A 22,708-nucleotide genomic window follows, 5' to 3' on the forward strand; every position below is an offset into this window, starting at 1 on the left:
GGCTTCTTACTAGATATAAAAGATATCTCACTTCTTCAAATCTTTGGTCAGTTGGGGCAACATTCTCAAAAATGGTAAACCAATTTACACCGTTATTTAAGTTCTTTTATTTGAATGCGTCAAATGTACCAAGTCTATTTTTACATTAAACTATATAAAACCTGTTTAAGACAACCAAAACAAAAGAAAACTTTATATTTTCAGATTTGAGCTTATATTTAAAATTGGCCTTTAACAACCCCTTCGACAAACTTAGGAAATGGGAAATTGCAAGCCAAAGTTACTTGCATGGATGTTTTAAACTGAATAATATGTTTTTCCTGTGAATACGATTTTTGTTATCAGTTGCCAACAGTCGAAAAATTGAATAGAAACGTAATACACGATATTCGCGCCGGGTTATAAACTAACTCAACAAATTTGTTCCGCTGCATTTCACGCTGGACAACGCGACAGATGTCATCTTTCTGATTTGCTACCGAGTTGAACCCAAATATAAATCCGGAAAACAATCGCACAATCGATCTCACAATGGGACACACGCTCTCTAGCACTCATGGCGAACGCTCACATACACGCACAGCTACTGCCCAAATCAAAATCAAATTCGTTTTTCAGATTAGATCAGCTTCTTGGCGATGAAGTACCTCCTCAGGTACAGCACTTGCCACGTGGCCAGTCCAAGCAGACAGCACATACTGAAGATGCTGAAGAACAGCACGCGGCTGTTGGTACTTTCTGTAATTAGATGGTAAAGTAATGAAAGAGTTATCGTAATATGGTTGAAAAAAAAAAAGAAAGTCTGATTTTACCGTTGGTGTCACGCATCTCCTCCTCGCGCTTCCGCATGAGAGCAAAGTCCTGAACGATGGCATCTGACAGATCTTCCAGACGCTTGAGATCCACTTCCAGAGGTTTCAGCTTTGCGGCTTCACCAATCTGAAAGAGTCAAATTTTGCTTGGTTAGAATAAGCAAGCACTACTATCAATGAATCACGCAAAAATAAAAATAGTTTTAGCACAAACAAAAGAACAGCACTCGGTTTAGAGATCAATCGGGTATTGGATGCGGGTTGTTCATCTGTGCGAAGATTATCTCGATAAAGCTAGAAAAACTAATACTAGGCGTCTATGGATATCTATTTGCTGGTAGTTAGGTGGGTGGACCGTCTTTATCTTATTTGTGTTGCGTTTGGGCTAATTTTCATACAAAGAGCAATGTTCAGTCACAGTATGCTGATCAAAGCGTATACTGGCCATTGTCGATTCAACTATCAAATAACAAATAATATGCGTACTGACTCATTTGTGTGTCAATCCGAATATGATAGGTACTTCGTATCCTTTGAAATTAGCGAATTTGCTCAAAAGGATTCATCCTGAGTAATCCTTCAGGGCTTCCCCCTGATACATCTCCAGAGATTCGTTCCGGGCTTCCAAAATTTCCTCCGGGGATTCCTACAAGAATTCCTTTAGAAATTCTTCCAGGAATTTCATTAGAAATTATCCTAAGAATTCCTTCAGAAATTCTTGGAAATGTTTTTCAGAGGAAATCATACAGATTTTTCTGGAGTAATCCTTGGAGATATTCCTGAAGAAATTGATTGGGAAATCTCTGCAGGAAGACAAATCCCTGGAGGAGCTTTGCTGGAATTTTGCTGGAGAAATTCAAAAAGAAATCCCTGGAATAATCCTTAGGGGAATCCATGGAGAAATTTCTAGAGGAATCATGAAGTAGAGTAATTCTTGAAAAGATTGTCCTAGTGTAACCTCTGGAATCTTAAAGACATCTCTGCAAGAATCTTTGAAGAGTATTTCTGGAAGAATTCCTAGAACAGATCCAGGAGGAATCCATCAGAAATCCCAGTAACTAATAATCCTTGGAAGAATTTTTTGTCGAAACCCTGGAAGAATGGCTAAAGGTATTTTTTAATAGCATTTTCGCAGCAAAGCTATAAACTTTCACCTACCCCGGAAATCTTGGATTCTAATGGGGTTTAGGCTCTGTGGTTCTCACTCAATGGTCTATTACGAATGCACGTCTCAAGTGTGGTACAGAAAAAAAGGGGCAAAAGGTCGAAAATCTATTTTCAAAGGAGGGAAGCAAATCATTTTCGACCTTTTGTCCATTCGACCTTTTGTCTTTCTATCTGTTGTCCTTTCGACGTTTTGTCTTTCGAACTTTTGTCCATTAACATTATTTGGCTTGGGCTACAAGTCTGACGACCATTTGTCGGTGCTGTTTCGCGATCTACTAAGCTAGTCCCCGGCGGAGGACCTAGCCTACTCTGACGCGATGTTGGTCGGTCAAGTGCCGGGGTCAGTCCTGTAATTCCGGTTGGGTGCCCTAACTATTCATCATCGATACCACGTGACGCTCGAACCACTTGGCCTATTCCTAGCCTAGGATCTAGTCTACTCTGGTCTTCTCGCCATTTTTGTTGCAGCGATTACAGGATTTGGGATATCCGCGTGTCACGGGATTTGGGTTCACCACGTGCCACGTACTTACGTATTGACACATTTTATGCATGATATTGTTGGGGTTTACATCGCAGTCGCAGCTTCCGAGCATTTCGTTCCGCACTTAAGCGAATATTGGGAAGTCAAAAACTACTTGTTGCGGTGTATCCTTAATGTTTGGGCAATCTGGGCAGTGTGGCGACTCTGCGTGACCGAATCTATGGAGATACTTCCTGAAACATCCATGACCTGATAGGAACTGTGTCAGGTAGAAGTCAACCTCTCCATGCTTCCTATTCATCCACATCGACAGGTTTGGGATGAGCCGGTGGGTCCATCTTCCTTTCTCCGCGCAGTCCCACTCGTGCTGCAACCTCGCCATAGATTCGGCTCTGACTATCTTCCGTACGCTTCTGACGTCTTTTCATTGGTAGCACTCGATATCCTCCGCCAAAGTGATGCAAATAGGGAACATACCGGCTATAACACACACAGCAACGATAATTAGCCTACCTAGCTAATTCCATTAGCTAGCAAACGCCTCGTACTGCTGCTTGGACCGCCTAAGTTTAGCATGATTCTCCCTATTGCATTCGTTGCCTTCTCGTGCTTTTCGCATGCGTAATCAACGTGGTTGTGGTCGATCATTACTCCCAGGTGCTTCAATACGCAAAACCAACAATCTTCACCATCCTTGGCAGCCGCAGTGTCAAGACTCCATCAAACATGCTATTCCAAAGAGTTGGACCGAGAGTGGAATCTTGAGGGACGCCCACTATCACTTGCATTGACTTCTGCCCTTCATTTGTTTCGTACACTAAGATTTTGGAAGTAGCTCTTCAGGATCTTACACAGATAGTCGGGGACTTGCATTTTGTGCAGTGCTGCAGCGATGGCCTCCCAGCTGGCGCTGTTGAATGCGTTTTAAACATCTATCCTAGCCACGGCGCAATATCGATCTTCTCTTCGTTTCTGCTTTGACGCTTTCTCAGCACACACGAGTACTGTTCAAATTGTGTCTTCTTTGCGGAATCCAAAATGCATTTTCAACATCCCGTGCTCAATCTCCGTACACTTCATCAGCCAGTTGAGTATGATTCTTTCCAGGAGTTTTCCGATCGTATCCAGCAGGCAAATGGGCCAACATGAGGTCTCCCAGTGGCTTCCCTGGCTATGGCAGCAGTAACCAGCTTCTGGATCTTTCATATTCCTGGGAAGCAGTGCTGGTAATGGTAATAGTAGTAGGCTTGAATTTCGTGAAAATCACGTGGCTTTCCCAGTACAATAGTTCAAAAACGTGAATCTCATCAAGTAACCTATGTTGGGTGCATGAATTTTCTAAATCGTTAGTGTCATTGAAGGCTCTAAATGCGGGAAATGCAGCGGGAAATAAAACATTTTTCTACAGTAATTTTGGGTTGCCCTTAGCAACGGGTGTTTTGCAATTTTCAAGGCTCTTGCCTTGCCTACAGCAGCGATAGGCGTGAGTTTCACTGGCTTCGCTGACTGCGATTGGCTTTATTTGGCTACTGTAGAATGAATTTCAGATTTTTTCCCAACCCTGCTGGGAAGTTACCTTCAAGACATCTATGAAACACCTTCCAGAATATGTACGTTTATGACACTTGCCGATCCTCGACCAGGATGTAGGATCATGTTTCAAGAAGAGACCTTCCACGATCACCTTCACCTTGTCTGGGCACATCTCAGCTGGCGACGAAGGGCCCTCGATCTTAGCTATAAGGACTCGATACGCATTACCCCACGGAATGCTGTCTGCATCTTGGCATAGTTCCTTGAAGCAATTGTATTTACTAAGCTTGATCTCCCGTTTGAGTGCGATCCTAGCTTCTCGAAAAGCCGTCTTTCGCTCTCTTCTTTCCATTTCCGTCTCTGCTCTCTGAGCCCGCCTTCTGGTCCTGAGGCACGCAGTGCCAGTGAATAAATTGTCACCCAACACCCAGCAACTAAGACATTGTCATCTCCTATTCTTGTTGCAACAATTTCATTATGCAACATCAGTTTATCACCACTTGAACAGAATATGACAAAGATCGATCACCACGTGCGCAGCGATTTTCTGGGCTACGCATTGCGATTTTCGAGAACTTTCTCTGTGTTGGTAATCATTGGCGCACTATCGATCAGCATTCATAAAACAAATTCGGTTTTGTGTTTAAAATAACTGATTAATCACGAGTTGAAAAAGTTGCAAAAATGTTGTGCCCTGTGATTGTCATGACAATTTTGCTTCTGATAGTATCCCAATCCGCAAAAGTATATATAAACGGGTTGTGAGCGACTTGCTTTGTTGTTTGTTTTTCGTCTCCTTTGATGACAATTTGATTCACTGCGCAGTGCGAAGCGTGATGAGCGTTTCATTCCAACAGTAAGCTAGTCGCCGTCTGTTCTTCGCTCCAGTATTCGCTGCATAGTTGCGTCACAATCCGATACCATCCTATGTGTTACCTCGATGGCGTCGATGTCCTCGTTATCGCCGTCTTGACGAAGTGCCTCAACAAATAGTTCTTTGTTAAAAACTTTCGTCTTGCACTTCCGCTCGCTAGTTATTGCTAAAGGTATTTGTGGAGCCCTATCGCAACCGGTCTTAAAAATCTCTTAACGAACAAAAGATCTTCCTGGAGGATACTCTGGCAAAATTCCTAGAAAAATCGTTGTAGGAATTACGGTAGAGACTATCTTGAAGAATTTCTGGTAAAAGCCCTGGAGGAATCTCCGAAGGAATTCCTGGCGAAATCTCTGGGTTAGTCTCTGGATATATTTCGGGAGGAATTCTCGCAGTAATCTCTAGAGGTTTTCCTGAACTTCCAGAAGATTTACTGGAGCCCTATTTGAACGGGTCCCAAAATTGCAATTGCTGTCAAAAGTTGTAATTCGTCGTCAGCGATCAAATGTTTTTAATCATAGATAAAAAACATGACCTGTCTATTATGTTTCATCCAGAACTGATTTTTGAGCTGTCGCATAATGAAACTATATGATGATATTTTCAGAACATCATATAGTTCCACACATCCACATTACATCCTACCGGAACCGGTTCCGGAATATTTCGAACAAATCCGGTCAAATCTGTTGGCCCTCCTGATGCTCAAGCTAAAAGAACAAAAATCAGTTTAAAAAGGGATTTTTAGAGCGTTTCAAAATCATAGGTCTTAATACACAATGTGTAACTTTTTCTTAATACATTAGGAAGGTTAAAATAACCCAAGAAAGAATGTTTTGAGCAGTTCTTCAATCCACGAGAATAGACCTTTGTGAATGTTTTTGGAAAATTTCTGTAGAAATCTTTGGAAATTTTTCTACAGTAACAACTGGAGAAATCCGTGCAAGAGGTAGTGGACGAAATCCTAGAATAACCCCTGGCAAATTCCTGTGTAAATTACTAGGACGTTAGTTAGAGTGGTTAAGGATTCTGCGGAGCAAGTTTTGGAGAAATTTCTTTGAGAATCTCTTGAAAAATTGCTGGATGAATTTCTAAAAGAATTGATGAAGAAGAAACCTCTGATTTTTTTTTTCTAAAACTCCTGAAGCTTTTTTTCGAGGCTTTTTAAAGGAATTAGCAAAAAAAAATTTTTGTTCAAGTATCTGAAGTTTTCTTTAGAGCCTTTACAATTTTGCACAAGAATTCACTTGAAACAAAACTGGAAAACATATGACTTCAGAATTCATTAAAAAAAATACTTAATGGAAGGTCTCATTCAAATAAAAGACATTTCAGAGCGTTGCATAAAAAATGCTTCTGGTACCTGATGAATGGCTTTAAATTCAGCAGCGAGTAGGTACGTTAATGTGCAAATATATTGGTGCCTCTGATACGGTGTTTTGTCATTTTAAAAGTCGTAATGATCGTTTTTATCAATACCACCCTCACTGTCAATTTCATCAGTTTTTTTAATCCATTACAGGATGATATATCTCAGCTATATCGAGATAACATGAACTTCTATTGTAAAAAATGGGGTTTGAATATTAAGGTGAAGATGAATCGAAGCCAAAGTTCAAATTTTCAAATGCACGGATCTGGAGAACCGAACATTTATTTAAGCTGAAAACTTAATCGATTGGTAACTCTTGGTGGTGACCAATCGATTAGGTTTTCAGCTCAAACGGATGTTTGGTTCTCCAGATCCGTGCTCTTGAAAATTTTAACTTTGGCTTCGATTCTTCTTCACCTTATCGTGTTAGTATGCATGTGGTATGCAGTTTCATCTCAATTTTACTTCACATGTATTTTTATGATTGAAAACACATTTCGAGATTGATTGCGGCTGCTTATTTTTGTGAAATAAAGCCCTTCGATAGTTAAGTACCTAGGGTACATAAGTCAATGAAAATGATGATCGTAGTTTTCTTATGACATTGTTTTGGGTTCAAAGCAGCATTCTAAATTATGTCTCAGAATTGCATTCCATTAGCAAATAGGGTTTTGGGTAGGAGCTACAAAACAAGCAAATCTTTACTATCTATAACACAACTGATATCGCTAACTTACGGCACTCATGAACTTCGTTTTCGGAAACGATTGAAAGCCGCCATATCAACAGCAATAGACCAATTTGTTTTGTCATTACCAAGTTCATGTTTGTGATAAAAAGTAACGAAGTAATTTCGATTCCAAAGGAAAAAAAAGAAGAAACTAGATAAGCATCTCGAAACGATTTGCTAGTGGTAATAATGGTTTCGGTCGGAGTGACGCATACTTACACCTTCGTAACTCTTGGTTTCGATGCCCTTCTTGATGTCCAGGGCGATGTCCTGTTCAATGCCGCGATGAGCTGAAATTTTTTAATAATAATTTATAATTAGCTGATGTTTCTTCCAGGGTTGGTAGCAAAATAATAGTGACTTTAAGAGACTTCAAATATTCAGAAATTTGCAAAGAAACATGGTGTCTCAACTAACAATGCTTTATAAAGGATGCATATTCTTAACCCACTGTCATATCCTCTAGTGTACTGGGCAGACAAATTTCACGAAATGTCAAAAAATACGTTGGAATTCCATTGAAACGGGTGTTGTTTCTATTCCAAGATCTATTCTTCTTATTACTAGCAATAAGAGAGAAAAAATATTTCTCAAAAATCAACGAAAAATATACGAAAAAGCCGTGTTTTTAATTTAACATTTTTCGCGTGTTCTCAGTACACCAGTACTCAGTACGAGCGGTCGCGTGTTCTCAAAATATGTTTTTATTTTTAGACGTTATAATTGAAAAGTTTTTTTCTAATATTTTATGAAGATTAAGTGGAAATTGATTTTTTAGAGCATTACAAGAATATGACCTACGTAATTGCATTTTTTTCTATTTTGTAAAATAGGGTAGGTGTACCAATTATGGACATAGTGATTCGTGATTACTTTAATGTCTTCAAATTTTGAAAACTTTGGTTTGTTGTAGTAGCTAGATTTAAGATATATCTTGATGTTACAAAAAGATTAAAAATTGAAAAGTTATCAAAATTTCACATGTGGCCAAATAGGGAACCACTATGGCCATTACTGGTACACTTTCCCTATATGGGGGCAACCAAATGAAATTCAACTCAGTTTTTAGTGAGCACACATATCACACTAGTCTGTAATTTGAAGATTTTTCGGTCAAGTCTCGGTATACCTCAATATCGTCTTGCGCAAACTGGCACAATCTAGGTTTCCTGTAATTTGAATAACCAGATTGGATGTGACAGTACTGAGTACGGTTATTTAACACCGTAGGAGGGGTTCGGGTCAATATGACCCGAAACGCAATTTCAAAGCGTCATAACTTTTGTTTGTTGCTTCCTACTGTAATGCAATTTGGTGGAAATAAATTTGGCCATTTTTGCAAGAGCAAAATTCATTTGATGTGAATTGTGAAACATAGTATATGGTCTAAAACGCATTGAAAATAATATCTAATCAACTGGTTAGTTGTTCAGGGCGCTACTGGTTACCAAGTGGTCAAGGGGTCAATTCCGGAGGCCATTGAATGGTTCTCAGGCAGGGCATCCGGAGTATAGTGACCAATTTATGTTTACGGTAGAACCGAGTCACATCCAAATTTGCAGAATTTCATAACAAATTGATCCAAGACGTTGTAATCTCAGTATGGCAACTTTATCCATACGGGTTCCCATTGCAGATTCTTGGATTCCCTGGGGGGTCCTGGGAAAGTTGCCAATTAATTCAATTGATAGAATCATATCATGCGACCTATCAAAATTTTCAGAATTTCATATAGAATTCATTAGATATGCCTTCAGATATCTAAGGCAACGTTGGCCACCATTTGGTTCCGTAATAGGTTGCGGGATTCTTGAGTAAATTTCTTTAGTAATTAGATTCTAGATTAGATTAGATTAGATTAGAGTAATTCTTTAGATTTTTCTTAGATTTCTTCAGTAGATTTCTTCGGTCACAGGTAAGTTTAGTTTTTCATTTCAAGTTCACATGCATGTAAATAATACTTCTTCATATCAATTGATACACCATTTCAGTTTTACATTTTAGTTCACTTTATTAATCTAGGGTCCTTTTTACTGGCACATAATTAATATATTTCTTGCACTATAAATTCAATTTGATTCATATTCTTCGCACTGAGCAAAACAAAGATAAAAAGAGGGCTTCTCTTGCTTTTTCGAGGTCTTTTATAGGTGATCCATCGGAAGTAAGTTGTCCCGGAACGTGTAGGAGGCAACTGTCAAATTGGACCATGATGATCCGTTTAGAACAGAGTTGACCTAATTGGGTGATTCCTGCATCTGACGCACAGATAGCGATGATAATTTCGGTTTGTACAAACAAATTCATTTGATGTAACCATATCATGCAACTTGCTGTGTTTTTTCAGAATTTCAGAATTTATGAGTCAATGTTGGTTAGCACAGTGGTTTCGTAACAGGTTCTGGGATTCACGGAGGCGTGGCCAATTCAAAATTTGATAGAACTGCCCCGTGTGGCACTTAAAAATTTTCGTAAATTTCGAAGAGACTTCATCAAACACTGACTACCTAGTGGTTCCGTAACAGGGTCCGGGATTCCGGAGAAGTGACCAATTCAAACATTTGATAGAACTGAGCCGTGTGACATATCAAAATTTGCAGGATTCCAAGGAAAATTATCAAAGATAATTTTAGTTACCTAAAGTAACATTGGCCACCTAGTGGTTCCGTAATAAGTTCCAGGATTCCCGTACAAGTACGAAATTCAAAAAGTTGGTAAAACTGAGCTGTGCAATATATCAAAATTTGTTGAATTGTATACATAATTCATCAGCAATCTCTTCGGCCACCTAGTGGTTCCAGGATTTACGGTTAAGTGACCAATTCAAAAGTTCGACAGAGGTGAGTTGTGTTGGCCAAATTAAATAAAACAGGTATTTATTTATTGCTAACTATTTTAAAAACGGGAACAGAATGACAATTATATTTATTTTTCCACAATTTCATTACCTGGCTTGCTTCGATTTCAAATTTGAAATATTTTCCAGAGTCACTATTTCTCGAAGACTTATTCAAACAGACTCAAGTCAGAAAAGTTAACAAACTTATTTTATCAATCCTACGTGTTTCGCGGACGAAATTCTACACGTTCCACTGTAAACCAACTCTACAGGTTCATTTCGCCATACGGGATTACTGGAATGTCTAAAATATTTGAAATGTGAAAGTTATCGAAATTTCACGTATGGTCAAATAGGGAACCACTATGGCCATAACTGGTACACTTTCCCTACATTTTTTTTCCCTAAAATTTGTTGTCATTTGTCATACAGAATTCATCTAAAATATCTTCAAGTATCAAAATAACACTCGTCTCCTAGTGGTTCTATAAGATGTTCCGGAATTCCCGGATAAGTAGTCAATTTGTTCATTTGATGAAACCATATCATGAGACCCATCAAACTCTTCAGAAGTTCGTACAGAATTCATGAGAGATGTATTCAGGAATTTAAGGTAAAATTGACCACCCAGTGATTCCGTAGCAGGTTCCGTGTTTCCTGGATAAGTGACGAATTTATTAATTTGATTGAACTGAGCCGCGTGGCACATTAAAATTAGCAGAATTCCATAGAGATATCTTCAGTAACATTGGCCATCTAGCGGTTCCACTACAGGTACAATTCAAATTTGTGATAGACATAGAACTTCAGAAATTCTCAGAATATCACACAGTATTGATAAGAGAAATCTTCAGTTATGTATGGTCACCTACTAATTGGCTCAGTAACAGGTTCCGGGAGTTACGTAAGAATGGCCAATTCCAATAGTTGATGGAACTGAGCCTCGCGGCACAACCTATCTCTTAAATCATAAATGTCTGCAGTTATCTCAAATAAAATTGTGAATCAAGTAGCTTCGTAACAATTTTTAAGAGTCGCGGATTAATAATCAATTGGGTCCTAAAATTTTTAATGAAATCTTGTTTTTATTTAATAACACGAAAAAGCATGGTACTGTAACTACTTTAGCAATTTTTCCCGCTCAAATAATGGCTATATCATGTTTAAACTTTAATTTAAAAATTTGGTCCATAAATGAACCTTGACACTTTTGATCATGTTTGACGTTCGCTTAGTCGACAAAAACACCACAGGGGTTTTAGTTCGACCACTGGGGTTGTTCCTATCTGACATTTCGTAAGGGACACGGAAAGCAAAATACACCCAAAATTTGAGTTTAAGCCAAAAGATGTGACAAAATCTAAAAAAAATGTTTTTTGGGCTTTAACCAACGGAAAACATTAGAAAATTGAGTAAATATGTGTTTTTGGCCTAAACTTAAGCGTTTGACACTAAAATTGGGATAGGGCTTTAGGACCCTATTCAAATATTTGATGGGACTGAGAGCGGCTCATCAATATTTGCAATTTCATAGATTATTTATGAAGAATGTCTTCGGTTATCTAAAATAACATTGGTCACTCAGTGGTGTAGGTATAGAATCAAAATTTTATAGAGAATTAATCAGATTTTTTTTTGTAAGGCACTCCGTGCTCGTGGCCACTACTGTGCCGGAATCAGTTGATCTGTAGCTTCTTAACCGATACAGATCTATTTTTAACTTATCTATATTTACATCTACACTCTCTCCTACTCTTTTTACTCTCACACCGAGCAGGTAGGAGAGAGCTCTGCTGTTAGTGAGGCTAGCTGCCTGCGAAGAGGGTCAGTTTGTCTCAGTCAGGGATGCCAGGTTGGAAGACATGTCTTCCATTGGAAGACATTTGAGTAGTGTGGAAGACATTTGGAAGACGGAAGATTTTTGGAAGACTTTTCAGAATTTGTGAAGACATTTGGAAGACAATTTTAAATTATTGGCATTTTAACAATTCCTAGATTAAAAGAAACATGTGAGTTGGAAAATACAGAAATGCCTCTATAAGATTTTTGCACACCTTACTCCATCTTCAGCTATCCCTCTCCGAATTCCATTGAAAATATTCCATTGATTTATTTGGATATTGATCTGAGAATTCTGTCAAGGATTCTTCCAGAGTTTCTTCTATAAACTCTTACAGAGATTTGGCAAAACATTCTAGTAATGCATTTAAATATTACTCCAGAAATTCATCAAAGGTATTCAGGGATCCCTACAATGTTTTTTTTTTTTCTAAAATCTGTTTCAGTGATTCTCGTGTATTTATTTTACGAATTCATAAAAAAAATATACAGATTTTTATATGATTTTTCCTGAGATTGCTACAATCTTTGCTTCTGATATTATCCCAGAGACTTTCGGGATATCTGTCAAGATTTTTTCCACTGGTTTCTCCGGAAACTTCTTCAGAATTCCTTCAACAATTGTTAGATAATATTTCAAACAATATCTGCAAAAAATATCCTTAATAAATTTCAATGACATTATTTCAGATTTGTTTAGGAATACTCTTAGAAATGTTTCAAAGGAGTCTGTGGAGTACTCTAGATACTTTGGGCTGAAACTAATTGAAACAATCCTAGTGAAAAAATCTTTTTGCAAGTTCTAAAAACTGTCTGGAGAAATTTTAAAAAGCTTCTTTTTTTAAGAATTTGTACATCATTTCTTTATCGATTTTGTAAACGGGGAACGAGATGCTTGGGAATGAATCCTAAAGTACATAGCTGATATGCACATGTGAAGTCCTAGAGAAACCCTGAACAACCAGAAGTAAAGGTGCAATAAAAAGTGCTTTGAAATTGAAATTTTGTTCCATGAAGATTATTGCTGATTAAAATACATACATCTTGGGCAATGTAAAAAAAACAAGTGTGCTAATTAGAAGTGTCTTAATTTTTTGAAGATTCTATTCAACATGCATTTTAACAGAATAATTTGACTTTGGAACAGTTCTTGTAGTTCACCAAAATAATAATTCATATTCCAAAAATTTCTCTAAAAATAACTATTGCAAAATCTAAACAACATTTTTTTTTCAAAAACATGAGTTTTTCTAAAAGTTGAAATATAATCTTCAATTATTCATTCTAGAGTTCCACTCAGGGTTGCGATGGATCTTCTTCGTGAACAATGATCGACGCATCTTCGCGATCCAACATTCGCCAAAATTCATTTTTCATTTTTGCGTCACGAAGAGCATCGCAAAAAGCGAACGGATGCAACGTCGAAGAAGCAAAATGAACACACCGATAAGTGGTTCGCGAAGCCTTTCTCCTCGTAGGATTCATTTATCCACGTGCTGTTCATTCTCGTGATTCATTGCAAGGTTGCTTCTTCTCGTAAAGTCAAGCAAACACTCCACGCTAAGCCAGCTCCACGCAGCGCATGTGTTAAAACTACACAGAATGAGGCAACCAATGCAGAACTGGCTGACTGAGTGAAAATTTTGAGTAGGTCGCACTAATTCTGTGAGTTGCCGACGTTTTCGCCTTCGGCTGTCCGAGATCGATGGAAAGGGAACTGTCAATGATATCCCGCGTGGCAGCAAACAGCTGGCCGTTGGTAAGATGGGGAGTTTTCTGAGATGTTTTCTAGCGAAAAGCCGGAAGGTGGTCGCAAATGCGAAAGTTTTTTCCCCATTTGCTTCCGCTTCGGCTATTCAAATGAAAAAAATCTCTGAAAATCTTTAAAATTGGAATGTTTTATTTTTGTTTTCAGAAGCAAAACAAAAATGGAAACGAATTCCGCATTCCAAGCGTTCCTCCTCTGTGCGCAATTCACTCATTCAGTTTTGTTTACCACCGTTTGCACAAAATTGTGTACAGCCCCTTTGTACAGAATCTGTGCTGCACGAAAAGAGGCCAATTTTGTGCGCTCGGCACTCATTTTTGAGCGGTGCAAATTTAGCGTGATTGTTGCAAGCCCACATGAAGATGATCGAAATGAATATTTTTCTGTTCTTCGCGAAGAGCAGGCGGCGTGGATCGTACCGTTCACATTACCAAGCGATGGAAAATCACCCGATGATAGCGTCGGGAGAAACAGCGATCCGAAAACGAAACACGAACGAATGAAGCGCCCGAACGGTTGTTTGTGTTTATTCGCAGATTCTGTTTTGATGCCTACGAAAATTCATCGTGCCTCGCGTTTCCGATCGTTGTTCAGCAACATTGGTTCCACTAGTCATTACTTTGAACATTTCACTAGAGATTCTTAAAACAATTCTTTGGGCATTCCGTCCTGGAATACTATCCATAATTCCACTATGGAATGTTAAGGATTACTTCTAAAGACTTTTCAGAATTAAAAAAGGTATACCGTATTAAAATTTGACTTACACTGCACCGAGAATTTCCAGTGAAATAAAGGCAAGTTCACAAATCTGTCCAGAGATACCACTGGCGATACCTCCATGAATTCTTATAGAAGTTTCTTAAGATTTGTTTGTCTGGAATTCTTCCAATTTCTAACAAATTTTTCCAGCAAATTATGGAGTTTTGTATGAAATTCTACCCAGATTTTAAACAATTAGGGGAAGAGCACCAATTTTCGACCCATTCATACAATTTTGGCTTTGTATGAAAGTCCGAAAATCGGCACAGATCTCTTATGGGTTATTATATATTAACCATTTATCTGGAGTTTCTGTGATGAAAATTTTACTAGATAAAAAACCAGATCTTCCTAGATTTTTCAAGGGTCTTCTACTAAAACCGTTTTCAGAAATTTTTAGGTTGTTTTTCAATTTATTTTTTTTTGCAGAGGAAAAAGATGCTCAAATGCTGGTAATTTTTGTGTATTTGTCTCGAAACTTTCTATGAAGTGCTCTTTTATTAATTACCTCAGATATTCTCGGAAGAGAGTAGTCCTTAGAAAAATGTCTGGTGAAAATCTTTGAGAATCTCTAACGATTTTATTGGATCATGGTATTCTTGAAAAACAAAACCCCTGAAGATAGAAAAAAAGACAGAAATTTCAATAAAATTCCTGCTCTGATTCCCATCAAACTTTTTTAAAAATTCGTAGAAGATTTATTGGGAGATTTTAAAATGAAATATAGTTAAATCATTCATTTAATTCCAAATATAAAAAGAGCTAGCTTGATTTTTTTTTGAATGAATTCCATGCATTTCATGTACAAATTATCCCAGTAGGGTAAAGAGCTACTTGGGCACTTCCATAATTCACTTTGGCATGGGGGTTTTTCTCGGCCGAATTGTCTGAAACTTTCCCATAAGAAGCACTTCAATGCTATGAATCGCGTTTAAGACAATTGTGGCCGTATATGAGCTTAGAAGCTTTAAAAAAACCCCACTGCCGATGTGAATCAAAAGTGCCAAGAATAGGATCCGGCTACCTAATCCTTGAAATCTTGACAAAAAAACAATGAGAAATATCAAGAAGTATTGAAACTTAAGGTTAAAAAACTGAAGAAATTCTGAGAGTAATTCATAACCTCCGGACTCAAAGGTAAAGAGAGCCTATAGCAGATTTTTGTAAATAATGGAAATGACTAGGTGGATAGGCGTTGCAAGGGAGCGACAAGATTGAAATTTTATTAGGTGGTGAAAATTGAGCAAGCCATTTTAAAGTCAGTAAGCATCGAAGCGTTCTGTGTTCTACTTAGCTTCTCTAATGGAGTAAGATTGGCTTAAAACTTTGAGCTTTGCTACCAACATAGGTCTTCGTCCAAGATTACCTCTGACTCTGAAGATTTTTTCAGGACTTCCTCTGAGGGTTTCGTCAAGAATATTTTTTTCATAGCATTTCTCCGCAGATTACTTCCAAGAATTCCTCCAGAGATCTCCTCCAGAAATTAACCTCTAGGGATTTCCTCCAGGAATTCTTCCGAGAATTCCTTTCAGGAATTCTTTCATAGATTTACTCCAGGAATTCCTCCGGGGATTTAATTAGGAAATTCCTCTGTTTTCCGCCGGGGGTTTTATCCAGAATCTCTTTTAGGATTTTTTTTCTGACAATGTGTCGGAAGATATCTTTCAGGAATTTCTTCGGGGATTTCCTCCAGGGATTCCTCCGGGGATCCCTAAAGACTCCTCTGGCGATTTTTTTCTAGAAACTCCTCAGGAGAATTCAAATAGTAATTCCTCCGTGGATTTCGTCCAAGAATTCCTCTGGGTATTTTGTATAGAAATTCTTCCGGGGGTTTCGTCCAGGATTTCCTCTGAAGGTTTTGAAAAGAAATTCCTTCCAGGAATTCTACCGGAGATTTCAAAGATTTCTCCAGAGATATCCCCAAGAACTCCTCCGGTGACTTTCTCCAGCATATCTTCAGGGGCTTTTATTAAGAAATTCCTTCGGCATTCCCTCCAGAAATTCTTCCGCTGATTTCCTCCGAGAATTTCAAAGATTTATTCGAAGATATCACCCAAGAGCTCCTCCGGGTATTTTATCCATGAATTCCTCAGGGGAATTCCAATAGCAATACCTCTTGGGATTTCGTTCAAAACTCCGCCTGGAATTTTTTTGGAGCTCCGCTGCGAATGCCTCGAAATTTGTTCCGGGAAAAAAAATCTTCCGGGAATTTCTTTGGAGTTCATCCAGCAACTCCTTTGAAATTCTTTAGGAGCTCCATCGGAAATTCCTAAGAAGTTCCTTCCAAAATTAAACTGGAGTTCCTCCAGGAATTCCACCATACTTCAATCAGGAATTTCTCTGTGAGTTGCTCCAATAATCCCACAGGCAGCTCCACCAAGAATTCTACCGAAGTTAGTGCTGGTATTCCACTAGGTGTTTCTACGAGAATACTTCTAGGAATTTTCCAGAATCTCCCCGGGAGTTCTTCCATAAATTTCTCTAGGAGATACTCCAAAATTTTTTGAGGCTTCCGTTCCCAGGAGTTCCTCAAAAAAGGCTATCGGGAGTTCCATCAAGAATTCCTAAGTTCGTCTCCTAGGTCACAGTTCATCCGGAAACGATAAGTTCCACCAGGAGTTCCAATATACAAAACGTCAAAAATTCCTATGTCAGCCTGAAATTTCAGGATGAATGAACTTTGCCAGGAACTCCTTTGTAAATTTCGCGATATATTTAATGCGCATTCCTCCGGTGGTTACGTTAATTTCTACGGAAATTCCTCCAGGGATTCAGCTTGAATTTTGCTTTTCCAAGCATCACCAACATGTTTGTTTTTCGATCACGTTTGAACTTGATTAGAAAAAATACAACACCGGTGCATCCGCGGGCGGTTGGTTTTATTTTTACTGGTCCAAATAATTTTGACATATTTGGAGTAAATTTTGACCAAAAAAATTGATCACCGTTTATGTTGCCCTCAAGTTACCATGATAATTGAAAAGTTTAAAGTGGAAGACATTGGAAGACATTTTTCCGTGCAATTGGAAGACATTGGAAAAAATCACCTGGCATCCCTGGTCTCAGTCACCATCTGATACTGACGGAGGATGGATGTGCTCCCCAAAGCAAAGTCCTCCGTGAGGCGTCTTCTGGTGGCTGGACGGGTTTTTTGTGGAGGGGCTGGGAATCGAACCCATGACCTTCCGCTTATGAAGCGAAAGCGTAACCTCAAGGTTACAGACCCCCCTAATTAATCAGAGTTGTCCACAGTTATCTAAGGTAGCATTGGTCACTTAGTGCTTTCAAGAGTATTGGATAAATTACCAATTTAAACATTTGATGGATGGAACCCAACCATACGGCTCATAACACCTTTTAGAATTTTATAGATTATTCTTCAGAGATGTATTCAGTAATCATGAGTAGTTTTGGCTACCTGGGTTCTGGGAGTGGCGGGTCTCATCGAGACTGGAAGTAACACGGCTTGCAAGTTACAAGTTCCTTCAAATGTTTCAAACAGCCACCTTTTCGGAAATTACAGAATCTGTTACGGAAACACTGGGTGGCCAATATTGCCTGTTTTCTGTTCGGGTGCGCTTCTGCGACCATTATTCAGATCTATTGTGGCATTACCCGTATCCTTAGTGTATAGTGCATGTCGCGTTGCTCAATTTCCATTGATATGTAATGAAGCATCGATTTCTGTACAGTTCTTGTTTTGATTCCTCAGAGACTGATAAAAATTGAATGTTATGAAAAGGTCCCGTTATTTACACCCTTCATAGAGACTTACATCTCAGCGAAGGCGCGCCCCTTAGCAAACATAATCGATTTAATTTCTGATGAGCCAAATCGGTACTACTGATATTTAACCATGCAGCGGAACTCTAGTCCCATCCTTGTTTCGCTTTTAGTTTAGTCCCAGAAAAATACTAGAAAAAAAGGGCTTTGTGCTAGCAGCAAAACCGTATCTAGCTAGAAAATTTGTTCAGTAATCAGCATTCACGCGAGTCCTTGAATTACCAGTAGTTAACAGTCCTTATTGAGTTAACCTTAGTTTGATATTGGGATCATAAAGACCCAAACTCGGATTTGAACCTGCAATACCTTCCTTAGCCGAGTGGTTAGAGTTCGCGGCTACAAAGCAAAGCCATGCTGAAAATGTCTGGTTTCGATTCCCGGTCGGTCCAGGATCTTTTCGTAATGGAAATTTCCTTGACTTCCCTGGGCATAGAGTATAATCGTACCTGCCACACGATATACGAATGCAAAAATGGCAACTTTGGCAAAGAAAAGTCTCAGTTAATAACTGTGGAAGTGCTCATAAGAACACTATGCTGAGAAACAGACTCTGTCCCAGTGAGAACTTTAATGCTAATAAGAAGAAGAAGAATGATGTTGAAAGAATCCTTTTTATGATGAAGCACCAAAAGGCTTTACCATTCGGCTGTAATTGCAAAACTTATCACTAAAAAAAAACTTTTGACGCCATGAGCAACTGAAGAGCTAACTAAAATAGTTCCTTATGAGAAACACATGCTGTTCTTCCGTTTTATAGTGCTGCAACAATAGTGTAATTCGAGCTCCTCGTACGTGGGCATGTGTTATTCGGACTAGTCTAGTAGAATCGACTGTATAGTGTATGAAGCTTTAGGAATATCGAAACCAGAGAAAAACTGCATATCAAAGGAAAGCGAACGTGCTAAAACTATGTTACAAACATTGACACGATTCGACGGTGTCAAATATGAAACGGGACTCTTATGGCGCTACGAGAAGATTAGTTTGCCGGATAGCAGGCTGATGGCATTACAGCGGTTCAATGCTTAGAGAAGCGCATGGAACGAGATCCTGCATTGCACAATGGACCGAATCGACAATTTAGCCGGAAAAAAGTGTTTTCTCTGTTCTCGTCGTTTTAGACGTTCGATGTCTTCAGAGAAGTTATTCGTAAATGAGTTTTGCATCTTTTAAGAAAAAAGTTGAATAGAGTGGCCCTTATTTAAGTTAAAATTTTGACTCAAACTTTTTTGTTTGATGAAATTCGTGGCTGCACTCTTCTGCAAATTTCTAGAAAGTATTTTGAACAACTTTGTCGAAGACACTTTTGATCTAACTCTTCATTTGAGCTAAGTAAATTGATTTTGAAAGTTTTAACAGAGATTTCTCTAGAAATTTCTTTTGAAATTCTTCTAAGAATTCCTCTAATCTGAGGAATCGCATCCAGAGCTTTCTCTAAAAGTTGTAAACAATTGAGGGAGTTAGAAGCAGGAGAGTGTAAGTGGAAAAACCTAGTGTTGAGAAAATCTACTAAAGTTTTTCAGTTTTGCAATTTTTTAAACATGCCAGCCTTCTGCGGATTATGTTATTTTTTCTGCTGGACTAAAAAGACCTAAAATACCGTTGGAAAGCTTAGAAACAAGATAATTTTAAAGTATATCTTACTCAAAACCGACCAAAACGTAATTTTGCGTATGAACACCTAAATTTTTTTCAACATTTCCGCCTTAAATTTCTCCCAGAATAGCATTTTTCCAGAGAATACTTCATGAACACTTCACGATGATTCGTTACAGGTATTTTTTTTTGGGTAATATTTTATGATTACGATATGAATTTCGCCTAGGTTTTCTTCCCTGAGGAATTTATCAAAAGATTCTTAAACGAATGCATTCAGGGATTTAATAATGCGTTTATAATAAGTTTACTGTTGTGAAAAACAAGCCTTTGATGTTGTAGTATATTATTGATAATTTTTCCCTGACTTTCCAGATCAACAATTGAATTCTTTGACAATCCCTGACTTTCCAAGTAGTCGACACCCTGGGTGAGGAATTTTGAATTTATTTGATAGATCTGGTATTCTTTCTGGCGTTACGTCCCGACTGGGACAGAGCCTACTTCTCAGCTTAGTGTTCTTATGAGTACTTACACAGTTATTAAATGAGAGCTTTCAATGCCAATTGACCATTTTGCATGTGAATATCGTGTGGCAAGTAAGTAGATACTCATTACAATAATTATGTAGTTTCTTAGGAATGCACGGATATTGGATGGATTTCAGCTATTTTAAAGTGCCAGACGTCCCGGATTTTCCGGGGCATAGCAATTTTTAACTTGACAGTACAGTATCAATACTTTTTATTTTATTTAACTTAGTATATAGTTCATGTCTTAAATTGATTATGAATGTAAATGACACATCAAATAAAAACAGCGCTTCACTGGGGATGAGAACTGACAAGCGTCCCGGATTTTTTTCGGGACACATCTGGTCTGACATCCCAGATTCTCTGATTTCCTTTGGAATTTTGGAATCCATATAGTAATTCTGGGTTAGGCATTCTAGTTTTGAACAATTCTGGGATTCTTTTTGGGAATATTGTAAATCCGGTGTTTGATCTGGTTATTATTCTTTTGAAATTATTCGGGTCGTCAGTTATATTACATGCAAACCTAATGAAATAACTGTAACTTAAATGTACTTATACTATCCATTCCTAAGACTATAATTTATACTTCAAACTATCATGAACACATGAATTGTAAACCTGTAATTGAAATGATTCTCCCAAAATAAAGAATTGTGAACTACAAATTACTCTGGAGGTTAATTAAATGTAACCCCTTTCAGTCCGAGTGAACATTTGTCGAAACTATTTACGACAGGAAGATTTCTCCTGATGCTCCCAATACTCAACTTATAATATTCACCCATAAACCAAAAGCTCTTTATTTAAAACCTTCAAGTAGACATGTTGTCACGATGAAAATAAATAGGTCAGATGAAGCTAAGTATCTAGGGCTCATGCCAGATAAAACATTAACTTTCAAAAATCACATTGAGGGCTTTAAAGCTACATGTAACAAATATACAAAAAGTCTGTATTATTAACAGAAAATTGGAACTTTGTTTTAAGAGCAAGCTTTTGATCTTCAAGCAAAATTTCAGGTCATCCATGTTGTATGTTGCACCAATTTTGGACTAGCTGTTGTAATACCAGGAAGAAAGAGCTCTACAGAGGATTCAAAATTAAATTTCGAAAATTTGAAGCTTCCTCCCTGGTATAGTACTAATGAGTTACATAGAATATCCAATGTTGAAACATTGGAACAAATGTCGATGTCGAAAATAGTGACCGTCAACTAAAAAGATACTCGCTACCAGCCCTGTCTTTCGCATTAACTCCCTCTCAAAATGAAAACTTACTTGGCGGAACCTGTGAGATGAAACAGATCTCGAACGTATCGTACATCTCCGATGTGAACGAAAATTTGCCTTTGCTGATGTCCTCCTTCTGGGACATAATGTGGCCCTTGCTGTCGCGAACCTACAAAACCAAAAAACAATAATTCCTCTACAATTCAATTCCTGCGAAAAAAACGACATCCCCGCGCGGACATCACGTACCACGTAGTTGATCTTCTGGCCCGGCGCCCCGGTGACCTCGTACTCGCCGGCCACAATCTGGTTGCCCTGCATTTCATCCTTGAGACACTTTTGCATATTCGGTGCCAGGCGGAACATAATTGCCTCCGTCTGCTGGAAAACGACGGCAATCAACAGCCACAGAAAACCGCACGACGATAACTGCTTCATTTTTTCCAAGGAATGATTTCTACGAAACCACACTAACTACCCGAATTCTCTCCCCTTTTCCTGGCTCCAGAAATATTCTACGCGAATGGAAAATTTCGTTAGAAAACTGGGGAAAAATGAAAGTTTTCTTCGCTGGTGTTGCTGCTGCTTACGAAGTTGCTTTCCTCTTTTTTTGGCGATTTGACAGCTCACACGAACGCAAAGCCGAGATGAGCTGGCCATCGAGTTTGTGCAGCGGCGCGGTAAAATGTGTCAATATTTGTTTATTGTGCGAGGTTACCATTTTGGTTACCAAGAAAAAAAACACCATAAAAAAAGTAACACTGTTTCTCGACGTTTCATGCACAAGCATTAAATAATTGCACTAAGGGCCGATTTCTTCACCTTCGCTTAAGCCGTAAACCACGTTTACCCATACGATTAAACCAGGTTTAAGGCCTAAGCGGTGGTGAAGAAACCGCTTATAATTCAACGAAGAATCAACATTGCTAATGCAAATTAGCCCTTAGGTAACAACTGTTAGGGCATGACGCATTACAATGGCATTATGCAAGCTTCAAATTACTGGATATTTTATAATTGCTTTAATCTTGCCTGATTGCATTGCCTCGACAAATGTTTCATGGCACCCCGGATAAAAAAATACAATACAAAAACTATATAACGTATTGTAACAGTACCATTCAATATATTGGAAATACAATACAGTATATGTAAAATGACAACACAATTACAGTACAATATATTGTTTCGAACAGTTCACTGTATGGTATATGAGATTTTTGCAATATAATGTATGGGTGGTTAAGTATCGTAACAATACAAATATAGATATTTTCTCATACAAACATTTTGAAAATACAATACGATATAATGTTCATGTAATGTCTTGATTCGCAATTTTTGTATTGTTGTACAATACAAAAACAATTCAACGAACTGTATC

General features: G+C 38.2%; 1 protein-coding gene across 2 annotated transcripts; it reads right to left on the reverse strand.

Moving 5' to 3' along the window:
* Positions 1-83: 83 nt before the first annotated feature.
* LOC5567722 (transmembrane emp24 domain-containing protein bai) lies at positions 84-21,964 on the reverse strand. Of its 2 annotated transcripts, XM_021846636.1 has the most exons (6): positions 21,574-21,958; positions 21,373-21,493; positions 7,192-7,262; positions 6,980-6,991; positions 813-939; positions 84-738 (listed from the first exon to the last, which is right to left on the reverse strand). In XM_021846636.1, exons 1-6 carry the CDS (start codon positions 21,760-21,762, stop codon positions 620-622), a joined length of 639 nt encoding a protein of 212 aa, XP_021702328.1. In that variant the 5' UTR covers positions 21,763-21,958; the 3' UTR covers positions 84-619. The 2 variants fall into 2 exon arrangements, with proteins under 2 accessions (XP_021702328.1, XP_021702339.1); XM_021846647.1 differs by lacking the exon at positions 6,980-6,991 and having other exon boundaries at positions 21,574-21,964.
* Between the last annotated feature and the right edge of the window lie 744 nt (positions 21,965-22,708).

Source organism: Aedes aegypti, chromosome 1 (assembly GCF_002204515.2).
Source record: "Aedes aegypti strain LVP_AGWG chromosome 1, AaegL5.0 Primary Assembly, whole genome shotgun sequence".
Classification (NCBI taxonomy): Eukaryota; Metazoa; Arthropoda; class Insecta; order Diptera; family Culicidae; genus Aedes; species Aedes aegypti.

Excerpts from the sequence above, each read along its gene's own strand:
- LOC5567722 (XM_021846636.1), bottom strand. The coding sequence starts at position 21,762 with ATGAAGCAGTTATCGTCGTGCGGTTTTCTGTGGCTGTTGATTGCCGTC. Across the intron at positions 21,494-21,573 it reads GCCAGAAGATCAACTACGTG|GTTCGCGACAGCAAGGGCCA; the intron begins GTACGTGATGTC and ends TTGGTTTTGTAG. Across the intron at positions 739-812 it reads GGAGATGCGTGACACCAACG|AAAGTACCAACAGCCGCGTG; the intron begins GTAAAATCAGAC and ends ATCTAATTACAG.